Genomic DNA, 14854 nt, shown 5'->3' on the forward strand with positions numbered 1-14854 from the left:
AAACCGCCCAATAGTAACTACATTAAAGTAATTTACATTAAAGTAAAGTACAAGCTGCATTTATATTATGATCTCCCTTTGCATCCTTCATCTCAGTCTAAACATGACATAGAGCTCCATAAACACCTGCTTTCCATTTTCAGAGAAAACTGAAAAATATTATTTCCCACAGTCCGTCATGTTTTCTCTTTAATTAAAGCACTATTAGTCATGTTTGGACAGACACATAATTGTGTTCACCAACATTCCAAACTGACTTAAACCTTTAAAGAAAATGAAAGAGACAAAATCTTTTCCCAGACTTTGTTAAATGTTTGTAAAGTTTCCCTGTACTATTTGTCATCTGACAAAGAATGATTTTGATCATGCGAGTCATTTGATTTCAAGCATTGTAAGATTTGATTTGATTTATCCAGGAATCACCATAACGCAATTTTCTAAATATTTCATAGCAAAAACATATTTTCTGGCAAAATAGAAATTGATCTTTATTTATGTTTTAGAAAGCATTACATAATTTCTACAGTACTTGGGTAAATGAATTACCAATCGTTGTATCAAAAAAACATGAATATATGGCATATGCTGAATGACATTACTGTTGCCAAAGGTTTGTTCAGTTTGCAGTTCAGACACATACAGAAACAATTAAACATGTTATGCAAAGGCAACATTTTCATATGGCAGCAGTATTCAGAGTAATACACTTACTAAACAACAACTGAATAGACAAAAGTTGTGGCTTACAGGTATGTAGTCTATGGATCTCCTTATAAATTACAATAAAATGATATTATAGTCAGCAGTATTCATTTATAATTGCATTAAATATAAATATTTATAATCTAAAAACTGCTAAAAATTGTTATTCTTATAATAACAGTTTTTTAAAAAGCAAGAATTGAAGTAATTTAATGAATAACCCCTGTGTATTTCATATAGATTATTTAAATTGATGGTTTATAGAGATAAACACAGTCATTTAAAAACAATACACATTTGATTTACTGTACAATGTTTTACACTTTAGCAAAGTGGATCAGCACCTCAATACAAAGAATAAAAACATTCACACACACACACACACACACACACACACACACACACACACACACACACACACACATTCTGGTTTCCATGTTTTGTGGGGACATTCCATAGACGTAATGCATTTTATACCATACAAACTGTATATTCTATTCCCCTTACCTGCCCCATTCCCTAACCCCAACCATCACAAAAACCTTTCTTGTACCTTAGATTTTCAATAAACATCATCTTGTTTGATTTATAAGCTTGTTTCCTCATGGGGACATCAAAATGTCCCCACAAGGTCACAAAAACACTGGTATTCCTATCTTTGTGGGGACAATTGGTCCCCACAACGTGATAATTACCGGGTACACACACACACACACACACACACACACACACACACACACACACACACACACACACACACACACACAATGTAAATACATGTAAAATTAAATTGTTTTCAAAGCATACAAATATGAAAACAATTTCCTCTTTTGCGAAAAATTGGTCACTGCTCAACCAGCTAAAGTACTTGAAAAGTACTATCAGTTCATTTTTACAGCCAAGAAAAATATATTTTATATTTTAACTGGATTGCTACAAAACAATGCATACCCATTCCCTTCAATCTAAATACAAGAGTTTTACTGTAATAGCACCTGTGTATTTCAACTATTTCAAGTTCAGTGAGGTTTTTTGCATATTGAATATTTTGCTATTCTGTAATTTGATCTCAAAAAGCAGTAATTCATTTCAAACATTCTGTTTCTGTTAATTATAAAGGCAGTTTAGATTGTTGTAAAGACATATTTGGGATCATGATGCCACCCAAAGAATAGATATGTTGGTGTCACCTTCAGTGGTAATTTGATTGATTCGCCCACGAACACAGTCCACAGAAACATAGATAACAGTGCCGTTTTGAACATCAAAGGAAGTTCTCAGCCCTACACAAGCCCACTCACTTCCTTCTGGCATATGGCCACCCACCTGCTGGGCCAAAGATATGGCTTGAATCCCCTTATCTTGCCGGTAAAGTGTCAGCTTCACCACACTGCAGGAGTGGATCAGCTTTAGGTTGAGGGCCACACTGGCCACCCCAGCCTCAGAAAACACAAAGTTCCTCTGGGCATGGGGCTCACCTGAACCAGCTAGCCGCATCTGGTCTGTGTTTGGACTTATTTGTCTAAAGAAAAGAGGTTTATTTCTTACTGCCCCTGAAAGTAGGCCTGTCCTGGAGACAGTGGCCATAAGGCTAGACGAGACAGCAGTAGGGATCCACAACAAACTCAGTATACTAATCCCAGAGCTATCGCCAAAGTAGCGGACATTACACTGAGATGGTGCAACAATCTCAAAATTAAGCCAGTCTCCATTGTCCACCCTCGTGGACCCAGAAAGAGAGATGGAGGTGTCCCTGTAATTGACCCCCGACTTAAAAGAGCGTATAACCTCCTGGTTGGTTCCATTTTGGTTGATGTAGGCAATCAGTGAGAACCCTTCTCTAACACAAGCATGGCCCATGGAATAGATGGCCTGTTGGAGAACAAACTTCACCACACCATTCTCCATGAAACGCACTCCACGGCTGTCCGGGGTAAGTGCTACTATGTAGGGGTCAGAGACAGTGGCTATACGAAAGGTTGGGCGATAGTTATTGTGATAGTGAGCTGCTGTAGACATTTGCGCAGTCATGGCCACAGCGCCAGTGTCATGAGATAGCCAGAGCAGGCTGAATGAGGACCCTCCAAGCTCATACACTTGCAGATCTTTACTCTGGTTGCAATGTTGGTTGGGACTCTTCAAGACAAGTGCCAAAGTATGATTGGGCTCCACCTCAACAGCAGCACTTACAGTTACACCCTGGTAGTACTTCCTTTCAGGTTGCTCTATTCGAACCCCACTTAGATCATGGTTCTCCTCTTCACTGCCGTTAATTCGCATCCCGACCTGGATAAAGTTTCTGCAACTGTGCTTTAAAGCAAAGTTGTAGTCTGTCCAGACAAGTCCATGCTGTTGGAAGTTGAGATAATCATCATGAATGTTCAGTAGGATGTTTCCTTCTTTGCCACGGATATTAAGTTGTAACCCTGGGTAGATGGACGTGACCTTTGACTTTGTTGGCGGTATGGCAATAGAAGCAGCCCAAGACCGTGACAGCATGTTCTCTGAAACGGTTCCACAAACAGCATCACTGATGGAAGTGCAGGGAATCGCAATAGGCTCACCATCACAATCAGAGCAAGCCTGACACTCCTGAAGTTCCTGATTGTAGAAGTAGTCTTGACCACACAGCCCTGCGGAAATTTCCCTCTCAGACACACCAAGACAGCGAAACCCTCCTGATCAAGAAAAGAAATACAAACTTAGTAAAACCCAAGAGACCAGACTTTGAAATGGCATACACTTTTATTTTATTTTTCATACCTGGGGTATTGAGACATTTCACTCGCTCTCCACATAGGCTTGGTAATTCCAAGCATTCATCCCTGTCCTGTTGATAGATATTTGTTACTAAACAGACTTGAAGAAATGGAAAATATAACTTTGCCTGATTTTTTGAAAATTGTCAATTTCTCACATATTGCATGCACAATGCAAATGTGGCCACACTGTCACCTGGCACATTCTATCAGCGGTGGGGGAGCACTGCGACACTAGGAAGAATCCAGGTGGACACATGGTACATCTTTCACACTGGGGTGGATCCTTCTGGAAATTGCAGTATTCATCTGGGCCACAAGGATTTGGACAGCCTAGCAATGGGCTTTCTGCATCTCCAACTACATCCATTACTTTGGTGTCTACATTCATTTTATGCACAGCATAGGATTTCTGCAGGTGGCTTCGCGCCTGGTTCTGAAGCCCCGCCAGGTGGCTTTCAAAATAGCTCTGGAGTTCTCCCTGAAGGCCTTGGAAGGAGACTTGTTTGACGGTTTCAGAAAGCAGACCATACTGAGCCTTAACGACATCCATCTGATCGTACATGCGTTGCTGCTGGTCAAGTATCTCGCGTTGCTGGGTGAGTAGCATCCCCTGCTGTTCCACCAGTCTCTGCTGAAGATCACGGATCACCACCTGCTGAGCTTTCAAGGTCTCTACTAGCTTCTCTTGACCCTTTGTCAGCTGTAGATGTAGGATAAGTGCATCCTCTGCAGGGACCTCATTTTCTCCTGCAATGGTAAATACAAATTTGAAAAAAGCATGTATTTTTCTTTCTTTAGGATATAGCATTATGTGGTCAAGTATGCTTGAGCATACAAGGAGTTTGTTGCTGGTTGGGAGCATTCTAAAAGTGCACATTTAGGGCACACTTACAAGATCCAAAACAAACAGCGCCCGAGTGCATTTTACATTTAAATGTCTGAGCAGCATAAGCAATGGATCGACTAATCACTGAAGTACTATTGGCACGGGATCAGTATTATCTGGGGACCTTTGCTGATTTAGTAATTACCCCCCTACACTTTACTTTACAAATTACAGACATGGTAGATTCCACAGGATTAAGATCACACACACCCTCCGTAATTATTACAAATCACTAGAGGTCACCAGGTGATACTTATCCTGTGCGAATAGGGCTTTAGGCATGTTAAGAGAGTTGTGTATCACCAAAGCCACAAACTTAACATTATGATGGGCTCCATTGTTCTGAGAGAAAGCTTTACATCTTGTTTTCTTCAAAACAGTTGCATTACAAAGACGAAAGCGTACATATAAAGTGTGAGTGCAAGCTTGTGGGGAAGTTGGGGGGGCAATTGAGCTCAGGCGCAGTTCAAGGCAACCGTGCCAAATGTGCTGTACAGAAAAAGACATACACTAATACAAACCTGATTCAAGTTACAGAACCAGGCACATAGGATAATTCAGTCCAGAAAAATATGAAACTGATCTTACCAGCATTATTTAAATGATTCAAAGACAGATATTTGGGTAAATTATTGGCTTCAAGATAAACAACTTACTGTAATAGCTCGTACTGTAATGCATGTTGTGTTAGTGGAAAAACAATGCTTTGAAGTTGTACAGTTAACAGAGCACTCTTATATGTGACAGCTGAAGTGATTTTATCATATCTTATTTAAAACCAAGTGCTATTTTCTTCAGTTCCTATACGGTAAGGCTATTTAAGTGGTATGGAAATGGATCAAAGTATCTAGTAAATCTAGACACTTGGCTGCCAGTGGTTCAAGCGAAGCAGATGTGTATGGTTGCAATAATAGTTCTCAAGCCTGTCAAGTTTCCGTATCATTTGATGTAAGGAAATTCCAGTACTGATGAGAAAATGAAGAGTTTTATGAAGCCTGAAAGATTGTGTACAGTTCCCATCCAACGATGTGCATCTCAAATTGTTAAATGTTTGAAAAAAGAAAGAAAGAAAGGGTGGAAAAAATTCCCTTGTGATGCCTGTCAATTTATTTAAATGTTTCATACATGCAAAAACTGGTTTATGTATTTTTTCATCCAACATATTTTTCTACTTATGTGCAAGAAGAAAAATGTGCAATGTGGATTATACTACCACACTCAGTGGTGGTCGGTAACTTCCTTTTTGAGGGCCCACGATGCAAAGCTTGTGTTGTGTTCGGTACGTCATGTGAACTTATGTGCATCACATGTCATTACAAAATATGTGTTTAGGGGTTTATGATAAAAGAGATGCTCACGTTTGCCAGATACTCGATTAATCTCATGTGTAATCAAAGTTTAGTTAATTTTCTTATATTTTGTGAATGTCTCTTTTATCATAAACTTTGTCAACACGTGTTCAGCAGGCACGTATTTTGACATCACATATGATGCACACATGGTTCACATGATGCAACAAATACAGTACATATTTTGACATGACAAGCAAACACATGACACTCCGAACACATATTTTGAATTCGTGCCCCTCGGAAGAGAAGTAACTGGCTGCCACTGACCACACTGTCAGAAATATCTGTTACTGGAACAGTACCTTTAAAAAATATTATAATATATGTAGCCTACCTTTACGGTACCAGTATGTACCTTTGAGTTACAAATATTTACATTGGTACCGCACAGTGACAGCTTTTGTAACTTTTGTTCTGAGAGTGCACCCACATCGAATCTTAAAAACAACAATTGGTAATAGGCTACCCATAAAATATGTTGCATACTAGTGCATGATTTACTCCAGGGTACTTTTTTCCAGGTTTATGGGTACCCCTAAGCTATATACTAGATACTAAATGAATATAATGGCCATATATGGTCCGGTAAAGGTACATGTAAATACAGCACTCATGGAAATAAAATTATATTTTTGTAAGCAGACTAAGAAGTGAAAATACAGTGCTGCATGTATTAATTTTAAATTCGGGGACTGCAATATTGCCAACTCTGTTTGCTGAAGTCTTACACCATTTTGGAAACAAGATATAAGTGCTGACCAGCTGGAAGCACTGTTTTAAATCACCTGGTTTGATGTCACAAGTGAGCTGCACTCCCAGAGGAGCTCCGAGCTCAGATGCAGGATATCCAATATCAGGAAATTCCCCCAGAAACTGTGCAGCTCTGTCTGCCACATGGATGAGAGGAGGTTGGCTGGTCCCGGGCACGCACCCGTCTCCCGCGCACGGTCTCGATCTTGGCTTCGGTCGTACCCTTAGAGGTAAACGGCACTCAATTCCTTTACATTCTCTGGTGTCGTTAATAACTTGCGGTGCTGGTTTTGGAGGGCTGCCGCAATCTGCGCACACAGAACCATAAAAAGCAGCGACGCGCGTTTGGATGTTTTCTCTTGTCTGGTCTCCAGACCGCCCGCGGTGCGAAGGAATCGCCGCGTGATGTTCAAAATGAGAGCTGGGGAGGGAATGGTGTTGATTTATCGATCTGCTCTGTGTTGTCGGATTGTTCTGCCGCGATGGTCTGGACGATTTCCCCGTCGGACAGTGCGATCCAGAGCAGGCTCTGGCATCTCCAGTGTCCCCCGAGCGCGCAGAGCTGAACACACATAAAACACAAACCAGCAGCAACTGCGTCCTTATTGATGATGGCATTGTTTGATCATCGGTCCACCTAAACAGAGGATATCAATTACGCAAATAAGAAATAAAGCAACGCAAAAAAGAGGTTCCATTTAGTTGCCATATGCACGAGTTTTTATAAAAAGTTATAGCCTACTCATTTTAAAGTCTTAACCTTATAATATAAATTCTTAGTCCCCACCCAAGTTTATAACATGATGTTTTGATTTTGTTCTCCGCTGTTAAACTCTTTAAATAGTGAGATTGTTTTACCTGCAGCTGTCTTCTGGAATTTCAATGGAAATATAAACAGCAGGAGGTGAGCATCTCTACTTCATGGAGTGTGTTCTGTCGGTATGAGTGTGAGCCACGATGAACACTTCTAAAGGAGGATGTCACTGGCTGTGTCTCAAAATCTATTGAGCTCCCTACCTAGAGAGTACACATTACTTATAAGTAGAAACATGATGATGCCCATTAAAACACAGTGCACATGCATCTATGATAGCAAAGATTACTTACTGTACGCATAATGACAAAATGATACATATATGCAAAGCATGGATACTCATTTGATGCCTAAAAATGTTTAAATGCGATGCCCAAAATGCAAAATGCTCATGATGCACCTATAATTTTCAACACATATTCATTATGATCTATAATATATTACATTGTGAGTGCTTATGATGCTTAAAAATAATGCACACACATATGATGTCCAAAACGCTCATCTCAAAATGTTCAGAACATTGCAAAGTCCCAAAAAATTGCATGTCCCTATGGTTTCACAAAATGTACGGTAAATGATTTTAATACCCAAAAACACAGTCTAGTTAGGCAGCTCACTAGGTTTTACAACACAGTCAGAATGTGACATTCCAAAGACTTAATTAGCATCAGGTTTCCCCAGTCTGAGATTAACCCCTCACATTCCCCTTCTCATCTGTTTTCCCACTTTGATGTTTATTTTCTCCTTGCCTTTAAGTGTGCAGTGTTTTACCCGTCTAGACACTTTACATTTTGTTTTGCATATTCATAACATGTATATTTTGAACATACTAGGATACAAATAATGTAAGGAGCGATTACTGAAAAGTGCAGTGCAAACAAAAAAAGACATTTTGTCTGGGATCTTTGCCAAGTTGTCTTTTTTCCCTTAGTGCCACTTTAATGTATCATGCGATGTAGTTATTTAAATGCAGAGAAGAATTTTGTGGTTTCAGTGCAAGTCTTTTAAAGAGGCATTGGAATGGGTATTGGAAGGCTGTGTTATTACTAATGTTACTATTGTTTGTGGCTATGTCAAGTTTTTTGATTGTTTAAACAGCTGTTGTCTGTCATTCAGGAGCTGTCACGCAGAAGAAAAAGTCTTAAAGGGTCAAAGTTTATTTGCTAGAGTTCAGCCGGCCATACATTTGTGTCAGAGACCTTTGGAGACACAGGAATCTCTTGGTGGTTAACAATGCAAGAGCTTCTGTTTATGTGTATGGCTTTACAATCCTCTTTAGAGTAACATCTGTGTTTGTTTATTAAAGTTAAATATGTAATAGTAAGAATTTTTTTTTTTGTATTATTTACTATAAGTACATAGTGCACACACACGTTAAAGTAAAAGGGTTTATCACTCTGATGCCATAAGAGAAAATTTTTTGGTTCTCAAAGATTCTTAAAAGAGCAATTTTCTTCTTACCTTTTTATATTAAGTACAACCTTTATCCACTACAAGGAACCATGGTGCAATGCCAGGCTGCATGGCTTCATAAAGTACCTTCAATATCTGGGTATTTCCCAGAATTCGGGCCTATTTATGTCCCCATTATGTCTATTAAAAATTAATCAAATATAATAAAATTGAGCACCATTAATTAGTATAAAGAAAAACAAGCCTACACTTTTTTATGGCTGCTCTTACTAATAATTTTATCACATTTTATTGGTGTCTAGTTGTACAATATCTGTGTTTTGGTGTTGTCCTTAACTAGAGTTTTCACATGTCGTGCCATATCTCAAACAGTATTTATCACAAATTAATAAAAAAATATGCATATGAATTAAATGTTACTTGAACTAATAATCTACATGCATTTTGTAATTTATTTTGCGTAATTTCTACCTGTCCCATGGTTTAGCTGTCATTACCAACAAGCTCTGCATAAAGGGACTTTCCCACTGTTTTTTATCAAAAGTTTATTTGGTAGCCATGGTAACCTAATGACATAGTGGAGCACATGGATTTCAAGCTGCAAGATTGATGCCTTGATGTCCAGAAAAGTAAAACTACTCTTTATTCTTTGTGTTGGGCATGTACATTTATTATGCGTCATTACCATATGTGTTGTATTTCTGTATTTATAATCATTTTTGAAATATTTTTATCACTTTAATGGTTAAAATGATGTACATTACATGCAGAAAGCTAGCTACACTTGCTTAGTCATAATCTTAGCTAGTAGGGCTAGTTTTTTGACATAAATGTCATTACCAGCACAGTCATTACCAGCACATAATTTTGCCAATAAATTATGTATAAATAACAAAAGCATCCTACAATTATACTTTTCTGAAAATGTATTAAAACGTTTTGATATATGGGATTTACTTAAAATAAGATTAGATTCCAAGCCAGGGTAGATTGATGAATCAGAAATTTAAATACGTAAAAGACTATAATTCATCTTGCAAGTAAAAATCTTGTTGGATAAATTTGATTCCATGTGAAACCACAAAATGTTTTAAAAGCACTGATTTATCATTTAAGTTTTATTTTTTACATATATTCAATGATGTGATGGTAAAGACACATTTAATTGACATAGTTAAGAAAATGGCAAAAAAATCATAAATTCCCTTATCTTATCTACGTCACTCCTGACTTAAGGACTGATAATTTGATGTATACCAATTAGTCAAATTTGGAATTAAAATTTTCAAAATTGCAGCAACCCTATTTGGCCCTTAATCTGAGAAATACCCATCCACACCACAGACTTTTTGTTTCCGAAAATATTTTTGCAGAGGTGTAAAATAGTTTGTTTGTACTCACTACTCAGGAATCTGTACTGTATCAGAGTGTTTTTCTTTGGCAAACTTACTTCACTATATTCCGATTCATAATATTGTACTTCTCACTCCACTACATTTCATATATACAAGTTGTTTTAAACTAAGTACAAGTGCATATAGTGCTATAATTGTATACAATAAGAAAGAAAATGTACAAAAGCTGTCATGGGGCGATACCTTTTTAAAAAGTACACTTATGCATCTAAAAGATTGGTACATCAAAGATACACACTGCACCGAAGAGGTACATACTGGTTCCTCAAAGTACATATCTGTACCAAAATGGACCTCTCTTTACAGGGTACCGTCCCAGTGTCAAACTCAGTACTTATTTCTGCGAATGTACATGCAAGTACATTCTCTGAAAAATAAGTACTGAGTTTGTCACTGGGACGGTACCTTGTAAAGAGAGGTCCAACTTTTAGCTACTTTTACTTGATTATAATTAAGTCCTAGATATTTAATGTAATAAACTATTGAAAATGTATTAATGTTGTTGAAAACACACCTCTGATTTGTGCCATGGGCTTGTTTCAGGTTTATTGCATTTTGTTTTAATTTTCTGTTAGGTGGACATACTGGCACTGTTTGTGTAGTTCATAAATGTTATACTGTTCAACTGTTAGCTTTTTACTGACAAATAATTTCATCTTGGTATGCATTCCAACAAAATGTGTCCCACTTAATGAAATTAAACAGTCCTGTCCCATCATGCACATAACATTTTAGCTTGAAATGTGTTTTTCTCATCTGATTTCAAAAGGTGGCGCTATTGTATTCCTCGACCTAGACACACACACAGGCATACACAAACAAACAGGATGTTAACTTTGTAGTGTGACTTGTTTAGACACTTTTATAAGTGTTAAATGATGGTTCAAGTTGTGAAAAGCTTTTTATGTCATATTAGTGTTTAGCATTGAGAAGTGCAAAACTTTTTAAAAGCATAATAATGACTCACCTGGACTAATGGTTTTTAAAGACCACATCCCTTCACACCTCACCATATGGGCTTTTGGCGTCATTTGAGACTTTCTTTGCAAAGTATTGAAAGTACATCTGTTCATTGTCAGACCAAGCAGTGACCCTGTTATGAGCTAAACTATTACTTTGTGCCAAATGTGCTCACTTCTGAAGCTGTTTATACAAGTCTGCTTTCATGCGCCGCTAATAAATGTATACTATGACCGTAACAGAGAAGATAATGTCGGCTGAACATATGTGTTTTTGGGATTGGAGTCACACAATAAGGACACACTATTATAAGTACAGTATAATATTAAACAAGTCTGGTATAGAAACATAAGCCAGAACGTTCATTCTTATATCTTGAAGGCCTTGTGGGCTAAAGGTTAACCAATAGTGAATTACTGTAGCTATATAACACTACTGTTGGAAGTAATGCAGATTTTCTAAAATCTTGCCAATAGTTAAGGTTGTGATTCATTGAGTGTGTAATGTACATGTACATTAAAGTATGCCAACAATAATAAATAAAAAGTCTCTTCAAAAATGGATTTATTTTTCACACGATAATACAAATGTGTATGTTGTTGTGTAGTGTTCATGTATAGCACAAACAGTAGTAATGTAAGTTGCATTGAAAAACACACATCTGCCAGATGCATAAATGTTTAGTAACTGTATTGAATTACTGCTCTTAAACATTTTGGGTTGGTGCCTCACAGTGTTGACACCTTGTCAAGGGTGTGTGTTTCTCCGGGCAGGAGCTGTGGGGGCTACTGAGAAAAATGTAAAGGTTGGATTGAACCACATAAAGAGCTAGTGAGAGCAGTTAATTGGTAGCAAATGAGGAGATTTTATTCCCTTGCACTTTAGTTTGGGTGGGTGAGCTAAAAATCATTATGAGCTTTAAGTTTGAGTCATGAATGTTGCCCTTACATGCACTTGACCTCAATTAGATTACACTTACAGTAACAATGTGCTGAAATACCCTGATGAATTATATGGGCACAAATAAACTTTTATTTAACATTTTAAATAAACATGAAAATGTTTTGCCTTTTTAAGCACTGTACTATTTCAGTATAAGTCCCTCAAACTGCTACATGTATGATAGATTTTCCCTTCGAAATCAAATTTCTATTGAAGCGTTGATGCGATCTAAAAATGTCTGGGTTATTTTTTACCCATAATAGGTAAATATTGGAGAGAATACCACTTTAAAAAAATGCTGGGTTGTTTTTAACCCAGGGCTGGGTCACTTTTGGACAGAAAACACTGCCGGGTTAAAATGACCCAACTGCTGGGTTGTTTCAACATGGTTGATTGACAATAACCCAGCAGTTGGGTCATTTTAACCCAGCAGTGTGTTCTGTCCAATAGTTACCCAGCCCTGGGTTAAAAACAACCCAGCATTTAAAAATGACCCAATGTTGGGTTGTTTTTGTTATGCAACCATTGGGGTATAATAACCCAGCAGTTGGGTAAAAACAGCCCAGCATTGAGTCAATTTTAACCCAGCGGTGTGTTCTGTCCAATATTTACCCATTATGGGTAAAAAATAACCCAGCCATTTTTAAAGTGTGTGTTGAATGTTTTGTATTATATCTATAGTTCAAAAGTATATGTTTTGTTTGTCTTTGTAGTTGTTTTCAACTTTTATTTCGTCTTAACAGGGTTTTTTACTCTTTTTATTTAATCATTATTTGTCATATCTCTTCTGTCACCTATGATTATATTATATTTGAAGAAATGACAATAATAGTGTAGGTTGATATACACTCACCATAAAGTATTATTAGAAGCACCATACTAATACTGTGTTTGACCCCCTTTCGCCTTCAGAGCTGCCTTAATTCTACGTGGCATTGATTCAACAAGGTGCTGAAAGCATTCTTTAGAAATGTTGACCCATATTGATAGGATTGCATCTTGCAGTTGATGGAGATTTGTGGGATGCACATCCAGGGCACAAAGCTCCCGTTCCACCACATCCCAAAGATGATCTATGGGGTTGAGATCTGGGCTACGTTCCACTCCAGTTTTAGACACGTACTCACAAACTTCCCTAAACACTTCCCCTCGGGGGAATCCCTGTCGCCATTTTGAAGTGCGTTCCACTTCGTCAAGTGAACAAGGGAAATTTATATGCACAGACCCTTGCTCCCTCGATTTTGACCGAGTCTACTGCATATGTACACTTCAGGCGACTTCATATACCACAATGCAACACGATTATGACGTCACTTCAGCAGCTCGCGCTTTGCACAGTTCAAATGATGGAGGGGCGGTCTCCACTTTCCATGTGATCAAGGGCTTAGGGCGATCCATTTGAACCCACTTTAAGTGTTCCATCAGTAGTGGGCACTCATACAACGTAAGCAATGACGTACATCCGAGTGAAAAAGACTGAGGGAAGTTAGCGACTGTGGGGGCCATTTTAGTACAGTGAACTCCTTGTCATGTTCAAGAAACCAATTTGAAATGATTCGAGCTTTGTGACATGGTGAATTATCCTGCTGGAAGTAGCCATCGGAGGATGTGGTGGTCATAAAGAGATGGACATGGTCAGAAACAATGCTCAGCTAGGCTGTGGCATTTAAACGATGCCCAATTGGCACTAAGGGGCCTAAAGTGTGCCAGGAAAACATCCCCTACACCATTACACCACCACCAGCAGCCTGCACAGTGGTAAGAAGGCATAATAGACACATGTTCTCATTCTGTTTACGCAAAATTCTGACTCTACCATCTGAATGTCTCAACAGAAATCGAGACTCGTCAGACCAGGCAACATTTTTCCATTCTTCAACCGTCCAACTTTGGTGCTCATGTAATAAACACCTGGATTGTGTTCACGTTTGCATACTCTCTTGAGCAGGGATGGGCAACTTCGGTCCTGGAGGGCCAGTGTCCTGCAGAATTTAGCTCCAACTTGCCTCCACACACCTGCCTAAATGTTCCTAGTATGCCTATCAAGACCTTAATTGGCTGCTTCAGGTGTGTTTAATTATGGTTGGCGCTAAACTCTGCAGGACCGAAGTTGCCCATCCCTGCTCTTGAGTGAATACTTATTTTGAAAAAGTACTGTAAATACTTAGCAAGCTTAAAAAAGTGTGTACTATAAATAGTATGAATGAAATTCAGACCTACTATATTTGCCATATAGTCACTGTCATGTGACCTATCTGCGTTAGCTGTGTCAAGTCATCTCCATTCACAGTCGGAAGAAGTAGGTCATCCAGGTTCTTAATGCCTACTCTTTTATGAGTACTGTGAATTCGGTCATACTTCTTTTTTCACCTACAATTTCTTGCCTATAGATGCTAGTATATACATTGGTAGGAAAGTATGTGATTGCAGATGCAGCCTTGATGTTTATAGCTACAAAATGGATTGACAGACTTGAGTCATTTTCAGGCATTTGTCTGTCAGTTTATTGGTTGACAGCCTCTTTACTCATCTTTATGGGTTTATTCTACACCTGTTTAAAATATCCTAAATATTTGTTAATGTTGAGTTTAAAGACAATGAATAATGGTTTTGAACCTTACATTAATAACTAAAGGCAGACGTGCACAAGATGAGATTATTCATTAACAGAGATGAATGTTTATTAATCATTGACCAACATGTAATCAAAGTAGAAACAATAAATCGGCTCTGGTCTGTGAACTGAACACATACATCACAATCTCAGCTGTTGACTGAATGAGTGCTGTGTGTTTTCAGTATCCGGTGGAATGCAGACAACAGGTTGAGACCTGAACTTCCGCGTCAGGCAGGAA

General features: G+C 38.2%; 1 protein-coding gene across 1 annotated transcript; it reads right to left on the reverse strand.

Annotated features, from left to right (window-relative positions):
- Positions 1–470: 470 nt before the first annotated feature.
- Positions 471–7398, reverse strand: nell3 (NELL (neural EGFL like) family member 3). The gene is made up of 5 exons (XM_065294653.2): positions 7311–7398; positions 6488–7089; positions 3658–4211; positions 3466–3532; positions 471–3380 (listed from the first exon to the last, which is right to left on the reverse strand). Exons 2-5 carry the CDS (start codon positions 7068–7070, stop codon positions 1855–1857), a joined length of 2730 nt encoding a protein of 909 aa, XP_065150725.2. The 5' UTR covers positions 7071–7089; positions 7311–7398; the 3' UTR covers positions 471–1854.
- Positions 7399–14854: the final 7456 nt, after the last annotated feature.

This window comes from Paramisgurnus dabryanus, chromosome 22, assembly GCF_030506205.2.
Source record: "Paramisgurnus dabryanus chromosome 22, PD_genome_1.1, whole genome shotgun sequence".
NCBI classification, from domain to species: domain Eukaryota; kingdom Metazoa; phylum Chordata; class Actinopteri; order Cypriniformes; family Cobitidae; genus Paramisgurnus; species Paramisgurnus dabryanus.